Source organism: Scyliorhinus torazame, chromosome 13 (genome assembly GCF_047496885.1).
Source record: "Scyliorhinus torazame isolate Kashiwa2021f chromosome 13, sScyTor2.1, whole genome shotgun sequence".
Lineage (NCBI taxonomy): Eukaryota > Metazoa > Chordata > Chondrichthyes > Carcharhiniformes > Scyliorhinidae > Scyliorhinus > Scyliorhinus torazame.
Genome location: NC_092719.1, coordinates 183,529,325 through 183,547,150, shown reverse-complemented (window position 1 = coordinate 183,547,150; position 17,826 = coordinate 183,529,325). Strand labels below are relative to the sequence as shown.

The window sequence follows — 17,826 nt, the reverse complement described above, 5'->3', positions numbered from 1 at the left end:
CCGGAAAGCCTCCATCAAGGACTTCAACATTGACACTGCATCATGGGAGACCCTTGCCCAGTACCGCTCAGACTGGAGATGTGTAGTTGCCAACGGTGCATTAGCATACAAGGAATAACGGATAGTCTCAGCTCAAAACAAGAGTAAAAACCATGAGAACAGTTACCCTAACTACCTATCAGCCTCATTGTCCTGTCCCCATTGCACTCAAACATTTCATGCTAAGGTAGGACTTAGAAGACACCTTATCACTCACACAGCACAATGCCTGGATGAGAAATGAAGATGGTCTTCAATACTGAAGGACAAACAAGCAGTATAGATTAAGACTAAAGTTTTTTTTGTAAAGAAAACTGCTTGCTGTTTTGCCTCTTGATGTACCAGAAATGTAACCCTTATGCTAAGGGCAAGGACATGCGAGACTGTTTCTGACTAGCCCTTACCAACAGATTTAAAGTACTACTGATGTCGGGCAACATAGAGGAACAGTGGTAAATCTTCAAAAGAGAGATTAAGGAGGGTCCAGAAGCAAATATTGGACAGAGGAGAAGAGACAATCAAGAACGATGGATCACTGACCCAATGTAGAAGTTGATTGATGAAAGAAAGCCGGTGAAGAATAAAGAATAAGTTGGGCCAGGAAAAGAACATTGAGCGAACGTTATATATAGCCCACCTGATAAAGAGCTTCTGGAGAGCCAAATGCAAACAGATACAAATACAGAGAGGCACAAAAATCAGCAAATCACAATGAAATGCTATACAGGATCACACAAGAACTGACTGGTGGAAGAAGCAACATCACTGTATTAATCAAGGGCAAAGACGGCAGGACATTGTTGACTGATGAGGAGCAAGATGTGAGGTGGGTAGAACATTTTCAGCAGATTCTCAACCAGTCTACCCCAGCTCCATTTTTGAGTTTGATGATGGCACCATCCCTCAGCAGCTGAACGCCAACCTGGGAGTTCCAAAGAGTTTTCGAGAGCCTGAAGAACAACAAAGCATCTGGGATTGATGAGATACCAACAGTGCTATTGAAATTTGGCAAGAACACCATCACAGTACTGATGGACCAGTCAAACAAGATATTGACTGCAGAGATTGCCCCTGATGACTCGGGGCGAGGAGTAATCGTCAAGCCAGCAACTTTAGGGAACGTCAGCAACTGCAACAATTGGAGAGGCGTAACACTACTGTTAGTTCCTGGCAAGGCCTTCAGCACAGTGCTAGTCAACAGATTGAAAGCAAAAGTAGACAGTATTCTTTGTGAAAAACAGGCAGGTTTCTGGGGTGGCAGTTCAGGCTGCAAAACCAATTGTTATGCTGTGGAACACCATAGAGCAGAGACTAGATTATTAGAAGCTGCTTGTTATCAACCTCATTGATGTTGAGAAGGCTTGTGATGGCTCCATCAGCAGTCAGTCTGGTATATTGCAAGACGATATGGCATCCCAGAGTGATATATTAACATCTTCAAAGATTTGTACCATGACTCCAGCTGCTGTGTCAAGACTAGCAGGTGCACCATGGGATCCTTGAACATCATCAGAGGAGAACAACAAGGCTGCATACCCTCCCCATTCCTTTTACTTCTCAGTCCAGAAGACGATGGTGAGTGCAGAGATTGGCATCCCATGGCAACACAAACTGGTGACCGACCTGGATTTCATAGATGACATTGCCTTGCTGGCCGAAGAATTGCAAGCATGCTCAAAGACATTACCATCAGTCTTGAGAGGAGCTGTGCTAAGGTTGGCAAGTAACCTGCTGTGAGGCCACAAAGCTAATGATGGCTGGACTGCAACAAGGCCCTCCGATCACCATCAAGCAGCAGAACATCAAGGACATCTACCATTTTCTCTATGTGGAAAGAAAATTTCTAGTGAGGGTTATGTAGAGATGGACGTCCACACAAGAATTGGTGTTCCGGTGATTCCACATTTGTCTGGCCATTCAACACCACTATCAACACAGCCATGAAGCTGTAACTCTACATAGCCATAAAAACCAATTGCAATTTACGCCAGAAAACACCAAAGGTGTTACATAAGTTGGACATCTTTCATCAGTGCTGCTTGGACATCTTAAGGAGACACAGCATCACCAACAGGAAAGTGCCACAGAGGACTTCTCAGAGACGCCTGTGGCACATTTTAATGGAGAGACAACTGAGGCTGACATGGCACTTATTTTGTTTCCCAGGTGTACTAGTCAGAGTGCCAGTGGAATTGACACCACTAGATAGAAGAAGGTGAAGGGGCTAGTCAAAGAAAACCTAGCGAAGTACATTTAAGGAAGACCTTCAAGAACCACCTGGACTGGAGTGAAAGAGATTCAGATGGACCGGGACCAGTGGTGAAGTCTTGCTGCCCATTGTCCTGCATGGGACTGAAGGAATGAAGTCTAAATCTAACAGAGTGCTTTTGATTAACTTATCTCCATAATACGTTTTCACTGAAATGTGTTTTTGATATCTAACACAATTTTAAATTAATTAAGCTTGAGAAAATCATTTTAACAGATTTCTAGCCATGGTTTCTAAAATTCAGAAGTTTACTTCATCCATTTTGACTTCTGTGTCAATGTTTTTTCATGATTTAAAATTTAGTTAATTGTAACACAGCATCTAACCTTCCATGTATCTTTCTTCCACAGTGGTCATTTATAGTTGCTACAATTACTGAGATACTACCTGTGGCATTCCTGCCTAACTTTATCATCCAGAGAAAAGTATTAAGACCTTTCAGGACACAGACTGGAGGAACAATTATGGTAAGGAAATTGTTTTAGTTGAAAACTATCTTGTATTGTGAGTTCCCAATGTTTTTTTATAACTTAAGTTGTTCCCCACAGACAAAGGTGTGTAAGTCTGTTTGATCACTTTGCATTGCACAAGTGACTGAATATCTGGAACTTTAATCTCTGGTGAACCATTTTCAGTGAGCGATTCTTCAAATATTAGGTAGTGTTTCAATTCTACAATGCACACAGCTGCCAATTGTTGAAATGGTGCATTAATTCTCCTATGTAGTGAAAGATTAATTCCTGTAGGATAGGTGGTGATGAATTATTAAGAGCCCTAAGTAGTTTTGTCTTGGAAAAATCCAAGTAATTATACCTGGTTCTTAAGAAATGCTGCATAATTACATTACATTGCAGCATTGGTCTCCCAGCGGCCCCATGTTCACCTGGGCATACATATTAAAATGAAATGACATTAAGTTGCCCACTTACTTAACCTGTCTATATGTCGTTGCAGACTTGTGTTCTCCTCCATTGTTTAGATTTACCATGCAGCTTTGCTCAGCTAGTCCTCACTTTAAGTCGCCGCACCACCAACGTAATTTTGTTTTAGCGTCCGTCCGTCGTGTCCCCCCCCCCACCCCCTGCTGTTTGCTGGGCCAGCTCCAGCTGCTGGAGGGGGCATGCATGGAGTGGAGCAGGAGCCCCGGCTCCATCCACACCCATCCCCTTCCACCCGCAAGGCTCCCCCAAACCCTGCCACCGGCTCCATCTGGGGCAGTCTTCCTAGTGCAGACTGCCGTGAAGACGTTCATGCTCTGTCACAGGTCAGATACAGGGGCAAGGAGGGAGACAAGAATGGCAAAGGAGAGAGAGAGAGGGAGACTTGAGTGGGAAAGCAAGCAAAAGCTGAGTTGAGGTTCAGGATTGCTGCGGGTGAGACACAGAAGCTCAGCTGCCCAGGATTTGTTTGGGTGATTCAGTGTTAGATAATTTAATTTATACAGTTTTTCAGTTATATTGGGGGGCTTCTGGTGGCGACATGTAGGTGTGGGGGGCACATTAAGCGGCTCCTGCTAGAGTCTCTGGTTTTTGGACTTTCATGCCCGGTCTCAGGGGTAGTTTTTAGATGAGCTGGTGTGGGAAGTCATAAGGGGAATGTCGAAATCCCAGAAGAAATGTCCTGGAAAGGAGGGGGCGAGCGAAAGTCTGCCGGCGAGTGTTGCTGTGAGTCCCACAGAAAGAAAGATGGCGGGGGCTGGGGCTGCTCAGGTTTGAAACTCTGGAGAACATGTCGAGAAGGCAAAATTTGAGGACCGTGGGCCTGCCTGAGGTGATGGAGGGCCCGACACTGACTGAGTACTTTGCAAAGATGTTTGCTGAGTTGTTGGAGGAGTTGGAAGAACTCTCCCGCTACGAATTGGACAGGGCACATTGGTCGCTCAGGCCGAAGCTTAAAGCGAATGAGCCAGCAGTCGTAGTATGCTTCCACAGCTACCATGTGAAGGAGAAGGTTTTGAGCTGGACGAGGTAGAGACGAGATATGAAGTGGGAATGGCGTTGGTATACGCATATACCAAGATCTGACGGTAGAGTTGGCGAGAAGGCGGGCAGCCTGTGGATAGCTGAAGGCCACATTCTACGGCAATAGAGTGAGGTTTGGCGTGGTCTACCCAGCAAAGCTGAAAGGGACTCACAACTTGAAGGACTTTTATTTTGAGTCGGTGGAGGCGGCAGAGGCATTCGTTAGGGCTGAAGGACTGGGACTGAGATGAGAGTTGGGATTCAGACTTGGTTGACTGGGAAGGGGAATGTTTTCTTATTGAGGGTTTCCTACTTGGATTGGGGGTTTGTTTCTGTCTCTTAAATGTGGGGGGAGTTTATTTCCATGTGTTCATGTTTTTCCTTATGAGTGTGGTTCCTTTTGGGGTATTTTGGTTTGTGGGAGGTGGGTTTTGGGTGATTGAGGAAAGGGTGGGGAGGAGTGGGGGGGGGGGGCTCTGGCAGGAAGCACCACGCTAGCGAACAACGGTTGGCTAATGAACGAGAGTGTGGTGGGGGAGGGACAACGGTCATTGGAGCCTGGTTGAGCAGGATTTGATGAATTTGGGAGGTGTGAATGGTGGGGGGAGGGCATAGATACTGGGTGAGGTATTTGCAAGAGGAAATGAATGGGGGGTTCTGGTAGGGGGGAGGATGCCGACGGTAACAAAAGGATGAAGCGGGTCTGGCTGGATGGGCGGGGCATGGGGTAATGATGGTGGATAGGAGGGGCGGTGGGTGAGAGACCCCCAGTCAGAGTGGTGACATGGAATGTGAGGGCGTTAGGGGGACTGGTGAAGAAAGCGAGGGCTTTCTGTGCATTTGAAGAGTTTGTGATGATGCTGCAAGAGACCCATCCAAGGGTGAAGGACCAGATGAGGCTTAGGAGGGAGTGAGTGAACCAGGTGTTTCATTCAGGGTTTGATAGTACGGCTTGGGGGGATGGTGATTTTGGTGAGTAAGCGGGTGAGGTTCCAGATGGAGAAGGTGGTGACGGATCAGAGGGACAGGCACCTGATCGTTATGGGTGCATTGGAGGGGAGGTTGGTGGCATTGAATAAAGAACAAAGAACAAATAAATGTACAGCACAGGAACAGGCCCTTCGGCCCTCCAAGCCCGTGCCGACCATACTGCCCGACTAAACTACAATCTTCTACACTTCCTGGGTCCGTATCCTTCTATTCCCATCCTATTGATATATTTGTCAAGATGCCCCTTAAATGTCCCTATCGTCCCTGCTTCCACTACCTCCTCCGGTAGTGAGTTCCAGGCACCCACTACCCTCTGCGTAAAAAACTTGCCTCGTACATCTACTCTAAACCTTGCCCCTCTCACCTTAGAACATAGAACATAGAACATACAGTGCAGAAGGAGGCCATTCGGCCCATCGAGTCTGCACCGACCCACTTAAGTCCTCACTTCCACCCTATCCCCGTAACCCAATCACCCCTCCTAACCTTTTGGTCATGAAGGGCAATTTATCATGGCCAATCCACCTAACCTGCACGTCTTTGCACTGTGGGAGGAAACCGGAGCACCCGGAGGAAACCCACGCAGACACGGGGCGAACGTGCGGACTCCGCACAGACAGTGACCCAGCGGGGAATCGAACCGGAGACCCTGGTGCTGTGAAGCCACAGTGCTATCCACTTGTGCTGCCCAATAAATATATTAGTAATATTAAAAATAATTAAAAATAAATAATACCTTAAACCTATGCCCCCGAGTAATTGACCCCTCTACCCTGGGGAAAAGCCTCTGACTATCCACTCTGTCTATGCCCCTCATAATTTTGTATACCTCTATCAGGTCGCCCCTCAACCTCCTTCGTTCCAGTGAGAACAAACCGAGTTTATTCAATCGCTCCTCATAGCTTATGCCCTCCATACCAGGCAACATTCTGGTAAATCTCTTCTGCACCCTCTCTAAAGCCTCCACATCCTTCTGGTAGTGTGGCGACCAGAATTGAACACTATACTCCAAGTGTGGCCTAACTAAGGTTCTATACAGCTGCAACATGACTTGCCAATTCTTATACTCAATGCCCCAGCCAATGAAGGCAAGCATGCCGTATGCCTTCTTGACTACCTTCTCCACCTGTGTTGCCCCTTTCAATGACCTGTGGACCTGTACTCCTAGATCTCTTTGACTTTCAATACTCTTGAGGGTTCTACCATTCACTGTATATTCCCTACCTGCATTAGCCCTTCCAAAATGCATTACCTCACATTTGTCCAGGTTAAACTCCATCTGCCATCTCTCCGCCCAAGTCTCCAGACAATCTAAATCCTGCTGTATCCTCAGACAGTCCTCATCGCTATCCGCAATTCCACCAACCTTTGTGTCGTCTGCAAACTTACTAATCAGACCAGTTACATTTTCCTCCAAATCATTTATATATACTACAAACAGCAAAGGTCCCAGCACTGATCCCTGTGGAACACCACTGGTCACAGCCCTCCAATTAGAAAAGCATCCCTCCATTGCTACCCTCTGCCTTCTATGGCCTAGCCAGTTCTGTATCCACCTTGCCAGTTCACCCCTGATCCCGTGTGACTTCACCTTTTGTACTAGTCTACCATGAGGGACCTTGTCAAAGGCCTTACTGAAGTCCATATAGACAACATCTACTGCCCTACCTGCATCAATCATCTTAGTGACCTCCTCGAAAAACTCTATCAAGTTAGTGAGACACGACCTCCCCTTCACAAAACCGTGCTGCCTCTCACTAATACGTCCATTTGCTTCCAAATGGGAGTAGATCCTGTCTCGAAGAATTCTCTCCAGTAATTTCCCTACCACTGAAGTAAGGCTCACCGGCCTGTAGTTCCCGGGATTATCCTTGCTACCCTTCTTAAACAGAGGAACAACATTGGCTATTCTCCAGTCCTCCGGGACATCCCCTGAAGACAGCGAGGATCCAAAGATTTCTGTCAAGGCCTCAGCAATTTCCTCTCCAGCCTCCTTCAGTATTCTGGGGTAGATCCCATCAGGCCCTGGGGACTTATCTACCTTAATATTTTTTAAGACACCCAACACCTCGTCTTTTTGGATCACAATGTGACCCAGGCTATCTACACCCCCTTCTCCAGACTCAACATCTACCAATTCCTTCTCTTTGGTGAATACTGATGCAAAGTATTCATTTAGTACCTCGCCCATTTCCTCTGGCTCTACACATAGATTCCCTTGCCTATCCTTCAGTGGGCCAACCCTTTCCCTGGCTACCCTCTTGCTTTTTATGTACGTGTAAATACCCCCAATTGGTAAGCGTAAATACCCCCAATTAGGATGATGTGGCGTTCGTGAAGAGAATGCTGGCTGTCATTCTGGATCTGGATACACATGAGGTGATAGTGGGAGTGGATTGGAACATAGTGCTGGAGCCGAGGGTGGACAGGTCCCAGCCACGCTCACGGACCCTATCAGGACCGGGTTGTGTGGGGGAGGGGACATGGGTCAGGCTCATAAGGAAGATGGGGGCGGACGGGGGGGGGGGGGGGGGGAGGGGGGATGGCAAAGGCATTGACCGGGCTCACAAGAGAGATGGGGGGGTGGGGGGGCAGGTTGACCCGTGGAGATTTGTTTTTCTCCCCAGTGCATAAGGTGTTCTCAAGGATTGTGATGGTGGGACTGGCGCTGTTGGCCGGAGTAAAGAGGGCAGAGGATTCGGCAGTTGTGATCTCGGATCGCGCTCCGCATTGGATGGACGTGGAGTTGGAGAAGGGCGCAGTCCAGAAGCTGGGGTGGAATATGGATGTGGAGATGTTGGTAGATCAGAGCTTCTGTGACCAGATAGGTAAGGTGACTGAGGAGTATGTGGGGTTCAGTTGCACGGAGAAGGTCCCGACGTCATTGGTTTGGGAAGCTCTGAGGGCGGTGGTGACGGGGCAGATGATCTCGTTTAAGGCCAAGGTGGATAGGCAGGAGAGGGAGAAACGCCAACGGTTGATAGAAGAGCTTTTGGAGGTGGATGGGAGGTACATGGGGCTCCTAGAAACGAGTTGCAGGCAAGGTTTGACCTATTGTCCACGGGGAAAGCGGTGCGTTAGTTGAGAAGCACGAGGGGGGCTATCTATGAATATGGGGCGAAGGCAGGGCATATGTTGGTAGGTCACCTTCGTAGGGAGGCTGCGGTGAGGGAGATAATTTGGGTGCGGGACAAAATGGGGGAGTTTGTGGTGATTCCAGAACAGATTAACAAGGTGTTTGACGAGCTTTATAGGGACTTGTATAAGTTGGAGCCACCAGAGGATGAGCCGGAGATGGAGGCGTTCCTGGTGGGTTTGAGTGCCCAAGATTGGGTGAGGTGGAGAGGGCAGGGCTGGAGGAGTTGATGGGGGTGGAGAAGGTAAAGGTGGCAATCGGTGGCAGGCCCAAATTTTCTAAAACTTTAAGGATAGGCTGGTGCCGTTGATGGTAGAAATGTTTGACGACGCGGTGGGTAGAGGTGTCTTGCCGCAAACGATGGGACAGGCCTCGATCTCGTTGTTGCTTAAGAAGGACAAGAATCCAGAGAAGTGGGGGTTGTACAAGCTGAACGTGGACGCCAAGATATTGGCAAAGGTGCTTGCGTTAAGGTTGGAGGGATGCCTTCCGGAGGTGATTGGGGAAGATCAGAGTGGGTTTGTAAAGGGCAGGCAGTTGCCATCAAATGTGGGGAGGCTGTTGAATGTAGTGCTTTCTCCGGTAGTGGGAAAGGAGACGGTGGCAATAGATACGGGAGAAGATGTTTGATCGGGAGGAGTGGAGTTATTTGATGGCGGTGTTGTAGAAATTTTGGATAAGGCCGAAGTTTGTGGTATGGGTGCAGCTGTTGTATAAGGAGCCGATGGCGAACATGTGCATGAACAATATGAATTCAGGGTATTTTGCATTGCATCGGGGAACAAGGCAGGGATTGCCCACATACCCCCTTCTGTTTGCATTGGCTATAGATTCCTTGGCCATTGCTCTGAGGAGCTTGGGGTTGTGGAAGGGGTTAGTGAGTGAGAGGGTGGAGCATAGGGTTTCCTTGTATGCGGGTGACTTGATGTTGTATGTTTCGGAGCCGAGCTCTTTGGGAGTGGAGGCATAATGGTTTTGCTTCAGAGATTTTGGACGTTTCCAGGGTAGAAATTGAATTTAAAGGGCAGCACGGTGGCGCAGTGGTTAGCATTGACGCCTCACGACGCAGAGGTCCCAGTTTCGATCCCGGCTCTGGGTCACTGTCCATGTGGAGTTTGCACATTCTCCCCGTGTTTGCATGGGTTTCGCCACCACAACCCAAAGATGTGCAGGGTAAGTCTATTGGCCACACTAAATTGCCCCTTAATTGGAAAAATGATTGAGTACTCTAAATTTATTTTTTGAAAAAGTAAATTGAATTAAAGGTAAAGTGAGTACTTTATGGTCTCCTCTCTCTCCAGGAGCAGGTGGGGGTAGGGTGTGGGGGGGGGGGTGGCATTTCATTTGGCAGCAGCTTTCACTTTAGATATCTGGGGGTGCCAGGGACTGGGCAGTTCTATGAAAGTTCAACTTCACTAGCTTGGTGGGGAGGGTGAAGAGCGACTTGTTGAGGTGGGACGAACTTCCTCTGTCATTGGCAGGCCGGGTACAGGCAACAAAGTACCACAATTCTTGTTTTTGTTTCAGTGCCTGCGGTCTTTTTGCCCAATGTATTTTTCAGGGAGGTGGACAGGCTGATCTATTTGTTTGTCTTGGTGGGGAAGGTGGCCAGGATAAGGAAGGTGAAGCTGCAGAGGGGACAGCAGGTGGGAGTGGGGTAGGCGGGGGGGGGGGGGGGGGGGGGGAGACAAAGCCTCTCGAATTTGATGTATTACTATTGGGCAGCAAATGCAGAGAAGATTCAGGGATGGAATAGGGAAGTGGGGGCTTTATGGGTGATTATGGAGGTGGCTCATGTAGGTGGTCGGGGTTGCAGGCGTTGGCAATGGTGCCGCTCCCGATGTCCTCAAGGAGGTACTCGGCGAGTCCAGTGCTGATAGTCACGCTGAAGATCTGGAGGCAATTTCGGCAGCATTTTAGGTTGGGGGACTGGGTGGATGCCGATTCGGGGGAATCATGGGTTTGAGCTGGAGAGGATGGATGCAAGGTTCCGGGGATTGGAAGAGAGGGAGATTAAGAAGACAAAGGATCTGTTTCTGGAGGGCGGTTTGCGAGCTTAGAGTAGCTGAGTGAGACGTTTGGGTTGGTGCAGGGTGAAAGTTTCAGGTGTATGCAGGTGCGGGACTTTGCGAGAAAGATCTATCTGAACTTCCCGATAATGTCTCCCTCCTCGTTGTTGGAGGCAGTGCGGTCAACGGGGGGCTTGGAGAGGGGGCTCGTCTCAGCGATTTAAGGGAGGATTTTGGAGGAGGATAGGGTGTCCATATAGGGCGTTAAAGCGAAGTGGGAGGAAGAGTTGGGGACGGTGCTGGAGGAGGGATTGTGGTGTAAGGTGCTGCAGAGGGTAAATGCCTAGACTTTGTGTGCGAGGCTGGAGCTGATACAACTGAAGGTACTGTACAAGGCACACCTTATAAAGTCTAGGATGAGCCGGTTGTTAGAAGGGGTGGAGGATGTCTGTGAGTGATGTGGGAGGAGTCCTGCTAAGCATGTGCATATGTTTTGGGCCTGATTGAAGCTGGAAGGGTTTTGGAGGACGGCTTTCAGCACCATTTCGAGGGTTCTGCATGTGGATGTGGAGCCCGGTCCCCTAGAAACCACATTTGGGGTGGCGGACTGCCCGGAGCTGCAGGCAGGTGCTTGGCGTGGCAAGGGGACCTATTGGAGTTTTTGGCCCTGGAGAAAGTGAAATTTGCTATTCCTTTCACATGAGGAGAAATGTTGGGTAATGTATCAAGAACTTAAGCTGAACTCAGCACATACCATCAGGACATAAGATAGGTTAAGTTTATAGAATGCACATGTTTTTTGCAAATGCAAATTTAAGTCCAGCTAAAGAAACAGTGTTTTCTGTGTGCCATCTGTGTTTGAGTCATTGGAGCTTTGATGATACTTGCAGGTAATAGGTTGAGGTGGCATCATTCTAGTGAACCCAGTGTAATAACTTCAAGAATTGGCTCCACCTGTTAACATAAAAGGAAAAACGATTTATTACAACCATTTACAGTGTTTTTAAACGGTCGTTCCATACTCCGCTCTAGGAACTAACGGCTGGGACAAGGCCCAACAGATCCCAGTGAATTTCGAACTCTGGCCCTGATTGAACTCCTCACATGACCCTTCCCTCAGAGAACGCAGCTTAACGGGGCTACTGCACCCAGTGAGTGCAGTTGCCAGGAAGCTCACATTTTGGTTTGTGGTACCCAGGTCGCTTGGCAGCTCAGGAATTGGGTGGGGATATAGTCCTTGGCTTCCTCTTCAACTGCCTAAGGCCAGGTAGTGCATGGAAGCCTGAACTAGAAGTCCGGTGCAGATGGTAAGAACTATCGTCTTAAGTCCAGAATTGCTCAATTTCAGAGAATTGCAGTAAGAGTGAATTTAGCCTATTAATAGGAATAGTTTTGTGAGGGCCATGAAGAATCCAGCACGAGTTTTAAGGATACAAAGTAATAACATTTATTTACAATAACATATTATATATAACAGCAGCAGCAACTTCCCTTGCTGCACACTCCTTCCTGCTGGTTCCTAAACTGGCCAGCTTTATTTATACCAGGAGTTTACTAATGGTTTCTCCGCCCCCTTCATTGGGGAAGCTCATACTCCCACAGGATTGTGGGATTGTCATTAGTCCCCAGCCAATGGTAAGTAGGCAGGTTATAACAAATAGTAAAATGCATTTCCTTTTTTTTTTATCTCTTAAGGAGATTTCCACAATAGATTCATGTTCATATAAGTAAAATAAATCAGCTTGTTGGTTTAAACTTTACACCAGTGTTCATGGCCGGGATTCTCCGAGCCCACTCCGGTGACTAGAGAATCGGCGCCAATCGGGGGCCGCTGAAATAGGCCCCCGCGGCGATTCTCCGCGGCGACGGGCCGAAATCCCGCCGAGTTCCGCCAGCATGGTTCAAACCTGGTACCACTCGGCGGGAGCTCGGACCCGCGACCGCTGTGGACGTCCTGGTGGGGCGGCGTGGGAATCTGACTCTGGGGGGGGGGAGGGTCTCCAGGGGGTCCAGGCCCGCGATCAGGGGCGTCTGATCTGGAGCGGGCCTACCTCCTTCCGCGCGGGCCCGCTGTTAGGTCCCTGACAGGTTGCTCCACGCCGGCGCGGAGACGGCAACCATGCGCATGCGCTGGCGCGGAGACGGCATCCATGTGCATGTGCCGGCACGGAGCCGCCTGTCGCGCAGACCCGCGCCGGCCGTGCAGGGCCGCCTTTTGGCGCCAGAGGAGCGCGCAGCATTCCGGCGCCATGTTAGCCCCTTAAAAACTGGTGAATTGCTGGGCCAGGAGGCCCGTTGGCGGCGGCGTACACCACTCCGGTGTTTACACCGGCGTCAACACTTCGCCGGGATTTCGGAGAATCCCGGCCCATAAGTCTGCCGTTGCAAAAATAGAAGTGCACAAAGAGGCATGTGTGAAATTTCAATATTCAGCTCACAGAACAAGAGTTTCATCATTACAGCCCCTGACTGATTTATAGACCTGGAAATTTTGCAGTCGATTTAAAATCTTGATCATACGCTACTGACACGAAAGACCAATGATATTGAATTCAAACAAATATCCAGTGTGGACCTTTAAATTTATCATATCCTCTTCTACATTGGTATTGAATATTAAGAAGCATTAATGTGGAACCTGAGCCCTTATGTTGCCTGTTCCTTGGTTGTCAGTTTTGAGATCTGGGTCAGAAGCCATACTCTCAGCAAAGGCAGGTTCACTAACTTCTTTATCGTTTGCTATATATTCTGCAAACAGCACAGAATATCTGTCTGTGACCATGGGTTCCAAATGGTTCCTGTTCCAAATTGCTTAATTTGAAGAAATATTAAAGAAAGAATTAGCTGTTGTTTGAGATTGAAGTTTCCACTTGTTTGTATGTGAATAACTGCTCAGTCATGGAATCACAATTCTGTAAAATGTGAGCCCTCATGACAAAACAGCAGTTACTGTCCTCAAATAAATGTAATTAAATCTATCATGGGATACTGCAAAAGAAGTGTTTCATGCAGCCTGCATTCTCAGGATCTATAATACTACAGCTACTCAATTTAAAAAGGAAGTATATTGTATTGAATTGCCAAATATTCTAAAACATATACATGTAGTAATGTCCTACCTTGTTCTCGCCTTCATATTTGACTACTATCTAGAATCAACCTGAAAACAAGCACCATGTGAAATAATTCTGCATGTAACCATCCTACTTCCACATAATAGGAAGGAGTAAACAATTGGTCCATCTAGTCTAATCATCCACCTCCCCATTGGATAACAAGCTGGTCTCATTTTGATATCTAATAATTGTGAATACTATTTATCAACACAAACTTACCCAATTGCAATTCAGCTCATGGGGCAGAATTTTATTAGTAACACACCATTCCTGATGGCAGAATGCAAAATGTGTGCCACTCCTGATTTCTTATTTTACCTATTTTCCATGCAATTAGAATTAAAATTTGAAGTGCTGGCAGTGTACATGGAGACATCTTGTGATTCCATAGCAGAGGAGACTTTTCGTTCGTGCAACCTGCCATCAGTCAACAATGGTGGAGCTATGGATGGAAAATAGGGTGGTTCTGCATCACAGTCAAAACTTTCCTGCCCAACTCCATTGACACTAACGGAAGACTTACTGAGAGCAAAAAGGTGGCATGGGTGTTTTTACAAATTTAAGTTGCACTTGTAAATATTTCACATTGATTTTATTTTATTCATGTGTGCATCATTGTTATTTGTTGAGACGAGCCCAGCCCCCGAGCTAACTGTACTGGCACACCTCTCTATTTGCATGCATTGACGATTGCAGGGATTTCGGGTTGTTACCTTTATTGTAGAAGAAGCAAAGTTTTTTTGTCTTTTGTTTATTGAATATTCATTTTAGTGACCAATACTTTACTCCCCTCTCTATGGAACGTAGTTGAACTTGTAGCCTCAACTTGCTCCCCCTTACATGCATTGTAAAGGGATTGTCCAAGATCACTCTCAGTTGTGATATTGGAATGTTGTAGGTGTACTCAGTTATGTAAAGATTCTCCAGTCAACATCCTGGGATGGACCCACTTATGGATAGTACTGAACCTGCCCTTTAAGGCCCTCTTTTTTTCAAAATCTTGATTTACTGTTCCCAGGTCTTGTATACAGTAGTAGTGTCCCTACCACTCTGGGTAGTAGTTCAATCCCAGGACTTGTTGGCCATGGAAAGAATGTTCATGGTGTGGTTCAACGGGCTGGTAATCAGCTTGGGAATCCTTCCAGCACTTCCCCACTGCTCCCCAAAGGGGAAAAAGTATGTGTCTGTTGCATGCGCATGCATTGCGTGCCTGCGTCAGGTCTTTCCCACTTCACTCCACCATGTCCTCGATCCCACCATTCCCATTTCCACTTCTCCATGTATCCAAAACCCAATCTTTCCACCCTTCACCAACACCACTTTTTTTTCCCCACTTGAGCCAGTTGCAGATTAATAGTTATTCCCATTCAGAGTACTATTAATCATCTATTGCAAAAGAAAATTAAATTATGAACTGGAGTAGTGCTGGGAATATTGAGTGACATAGTTCTTCATCACCAGGAAATCCATTGACGTAGCAGATGCACCCAGATTATATGCACCAGTATGACATTCACACAATGTACGTGTGCTGCATATGATGCTGCATTGACTTTTTTTTGAAAGAGCATACATCACGTTGCACAACATATCTGAAATCAGTCATTGCACCAATCAATCCTGAGTCCATTGCTTAACAAGAAGAACTATGCATAGTGCAGACAACTAAAGACATTCAGTGTGTTTTGTATGATTCAAAAATATTATTTTGATAATGGTGAACGTTAAATCACTGAGCTTTAACCTTTTTTTTGTTGGAGGTACATTTCAACTTAAAATATCAAGTATGTTTTAATCTAAAAGCTTTAGAAACAGCCCTTCGTATGTTTATTATTGGAGATAAAGAGGATCCAAGTTCATCCCTTTACCTGCACCCTTGAATCTGGAGATATCCAATTTATAGTGAGACCTGAAGCACATTCTAATCAGAAAATTAATTGCTGTCGGTTACTTATCTGTGACCGATGACGTTGACTTCTGTGAACCATGGCAATCTTGCATTGATCATTAACAGACATAGATAAAATTCAGTTTCAGTTTCAACCTGGGTTTGTATTTTATCTTGTTATTAGACCCTGGGAAAGTCTAAATCCCACTTAACCGGTAGAACAGTGACCATTCCATCCTTCCTGCGGTACCATTATATACTCACAGGCGTCATGAGAAGCAGAATCAGAGTGGTGCAGAATTGATCAGGGTCGATATATATTGGATTTTGGATTTGTTTATTCTCACGTGTACCGAGGTACAGTAATAAGTAATTTTCTGCATGCAGCTCAAACAGATCATTTAGTACATGAAAAGAAAATACGTAATAGGGCAACACAAGGTCCACAATGTAAATACACAGACACAAGCATCGAGTGAAGCATACAGGAGTGTAGTATTAATCAGATCAGTCCATAGGAGGGTCGTTTAGGAGTCTGGTAACAGCGGGGAAGAAGCTGTTTTTGAATCTGTTTGTGTGTGTTCTCAAACTTTTGTATCTCCTGCCTGATGGAAGAAATTGGAAGAGTGAGTAAGCCGGGTGGAAGGCGTCTTTGATTATGCTGCCCACTTTCCCAAGGCAGCGGGAGGTGTAGATAGAGTCAATGGATGGGAGGCGGGTTTGTGTGATGGACTGGGTGACGTTCACGACTCTCTGAAGTTTCTTGCGGTCTTGGGCCGAGCATTTGCCATATCAGGCTGTGATGCAGCCAGATAGGATGCTTTCTATGATGCACCTGTAAAAGTTGGCAAGAGTCAATGTGGACATGCCTAATTTCCTTAGTTTCCTGAGGAAGAAGAGGTGCTGTTGTGCTTCCTTGGTCGTAGTGTCGACGTGGGTGGACCAGGACATATTTTTGGTGATGTGCACACCTAGGAATTTGAAGCTGTTAACCATCTCCACCTCGGCCCCATTGATGCAGACATGGAGAAATTGTTACTCCTTGGAGTCATACATTATGTCCTTATTTTTATTTAAAATTTTGGAATTTCGAAAGTTTTAGAATGGAAAACGGCAGTATATAGTGACACTATTGGTCCTGGCCAGAATGGAGATGATTGTGTTATTATTCCAGCTGATGTTACCACTGGACAAGTCAGATCCCAAGGTAGAATCTGGCTCAATAGTACCTAACTTATATTTTTTGTTTAGAAACGTGGAGGGCAGTGACTGAACTGAGTCACAGGAGTCTACTGATGGACGTTACCAAAATAATATAACAAAAAAAAAAAATATTACACGACTCCTTCAGCCCAAATATACTTTTACAGATATATACAAATTTGGAAGGATAGCACTAGCCCCCCCCCCCCCCTCCCCCCCTCCCCCCCTCAACACGGCATCCACCCCACTTAATGTCAGCTGCCCCCCGCCAAACCAATTATAAATTAACACCCCTCCTCCCCCCCGCCAATGGGACGCCCACCAGGGTCTGTCCATGGCATTGCATCCGGCCACAGGTTGAAATTTATAATTTCACTTCACAAGACCTGTTTCCGATTCCTGTTCTTGTTCCTTGAACTTGACTGTCTTCCTAGGACCTCTTTCTTTCCCATTACGTAGTTTTAAGACTTTTCCTTCTTTGTTCTGGGACCTGCTCCCTGCAGCTCCCGTCCTGTTTCTTCTGGCACGTTCTGCAGAATGGTACTCCTCTGTGGAGATGTAGAAGGTCACCTGACTTTCTTTTCACGCTGTTTCACTTTTGGGGTCTTCTTTCCCTTTTGCGCAATTGTGCAGAAACAGTTTCCAGTTGAACAAATGAAAGAAACGAAGTGCGCATGTGCACAAGGCTGTTTGCTGGCCCGACAACGGGAGAATGGACCGGCCGCGCATGTACAGCCATCTCTGCCTGGCTCATGCACAGAACTTGGAAGATTGTAAAAAGGGCGGACTGTGCATGTGCAGAGATGCCAAAGCCAGCACATTCAGGGTGGGTATAGAGGGATATGGGCCAAATGCAGGCAAGTGGGACTAGCTTAGTGATAGAAACTGGGCAGCATGGACAAGCTGGGCCAAAGGGCCTGTTTCCATGCTGTAAACATAGAACATAGAATATACAGTGCAGAAGGAGGCCATTCAGCCCATCGAGTCTGCACCGACCCACTTAAGCCCCCACTTCCACCCTACCCCGTAACCCAATAACCCCTCCAACGCAGAATATGTCATAGGCTGCTGGGAACTGTAGTTCCTGAACTCTTGAGGGCCTGATCTCTGACTTGAAAGGTACGTTTGCTTTCTTCTTGGGTCTGTAACAATTGGGTAATTCTCCCATCCAACAGGCCTGGGGACTGCACATGGGATGGGTGGCCCTGGGAGTGC

General features: G+C 47.0%; 1 protein-coding gene across 5 annotated transcripts in view; it reads left to right on the top strand.

The window, feature by feature from the left end:
* The window catches only part of hdac11 (histone deacetylase 11), a 278,425-nt gene that overhangs the window by 63,154 nt on the left and 197,445 nt on the right, over positions 1-17,826 (top strand). For all 5 annotated transcript variants that reach the window (XM_072472541.1, XM_072472538.1, XM_072472542.1 and 2 more), the window contains one exon: positions 2,659-2,775. In XM_072472541.1, the coding sequence (XP_072328642.1) occupies positions 2,659-2,775 (117 nt within the window). The remainder of the gene's footprint in view (positions 1-2,658; positions 2,776-17,826) is intronic.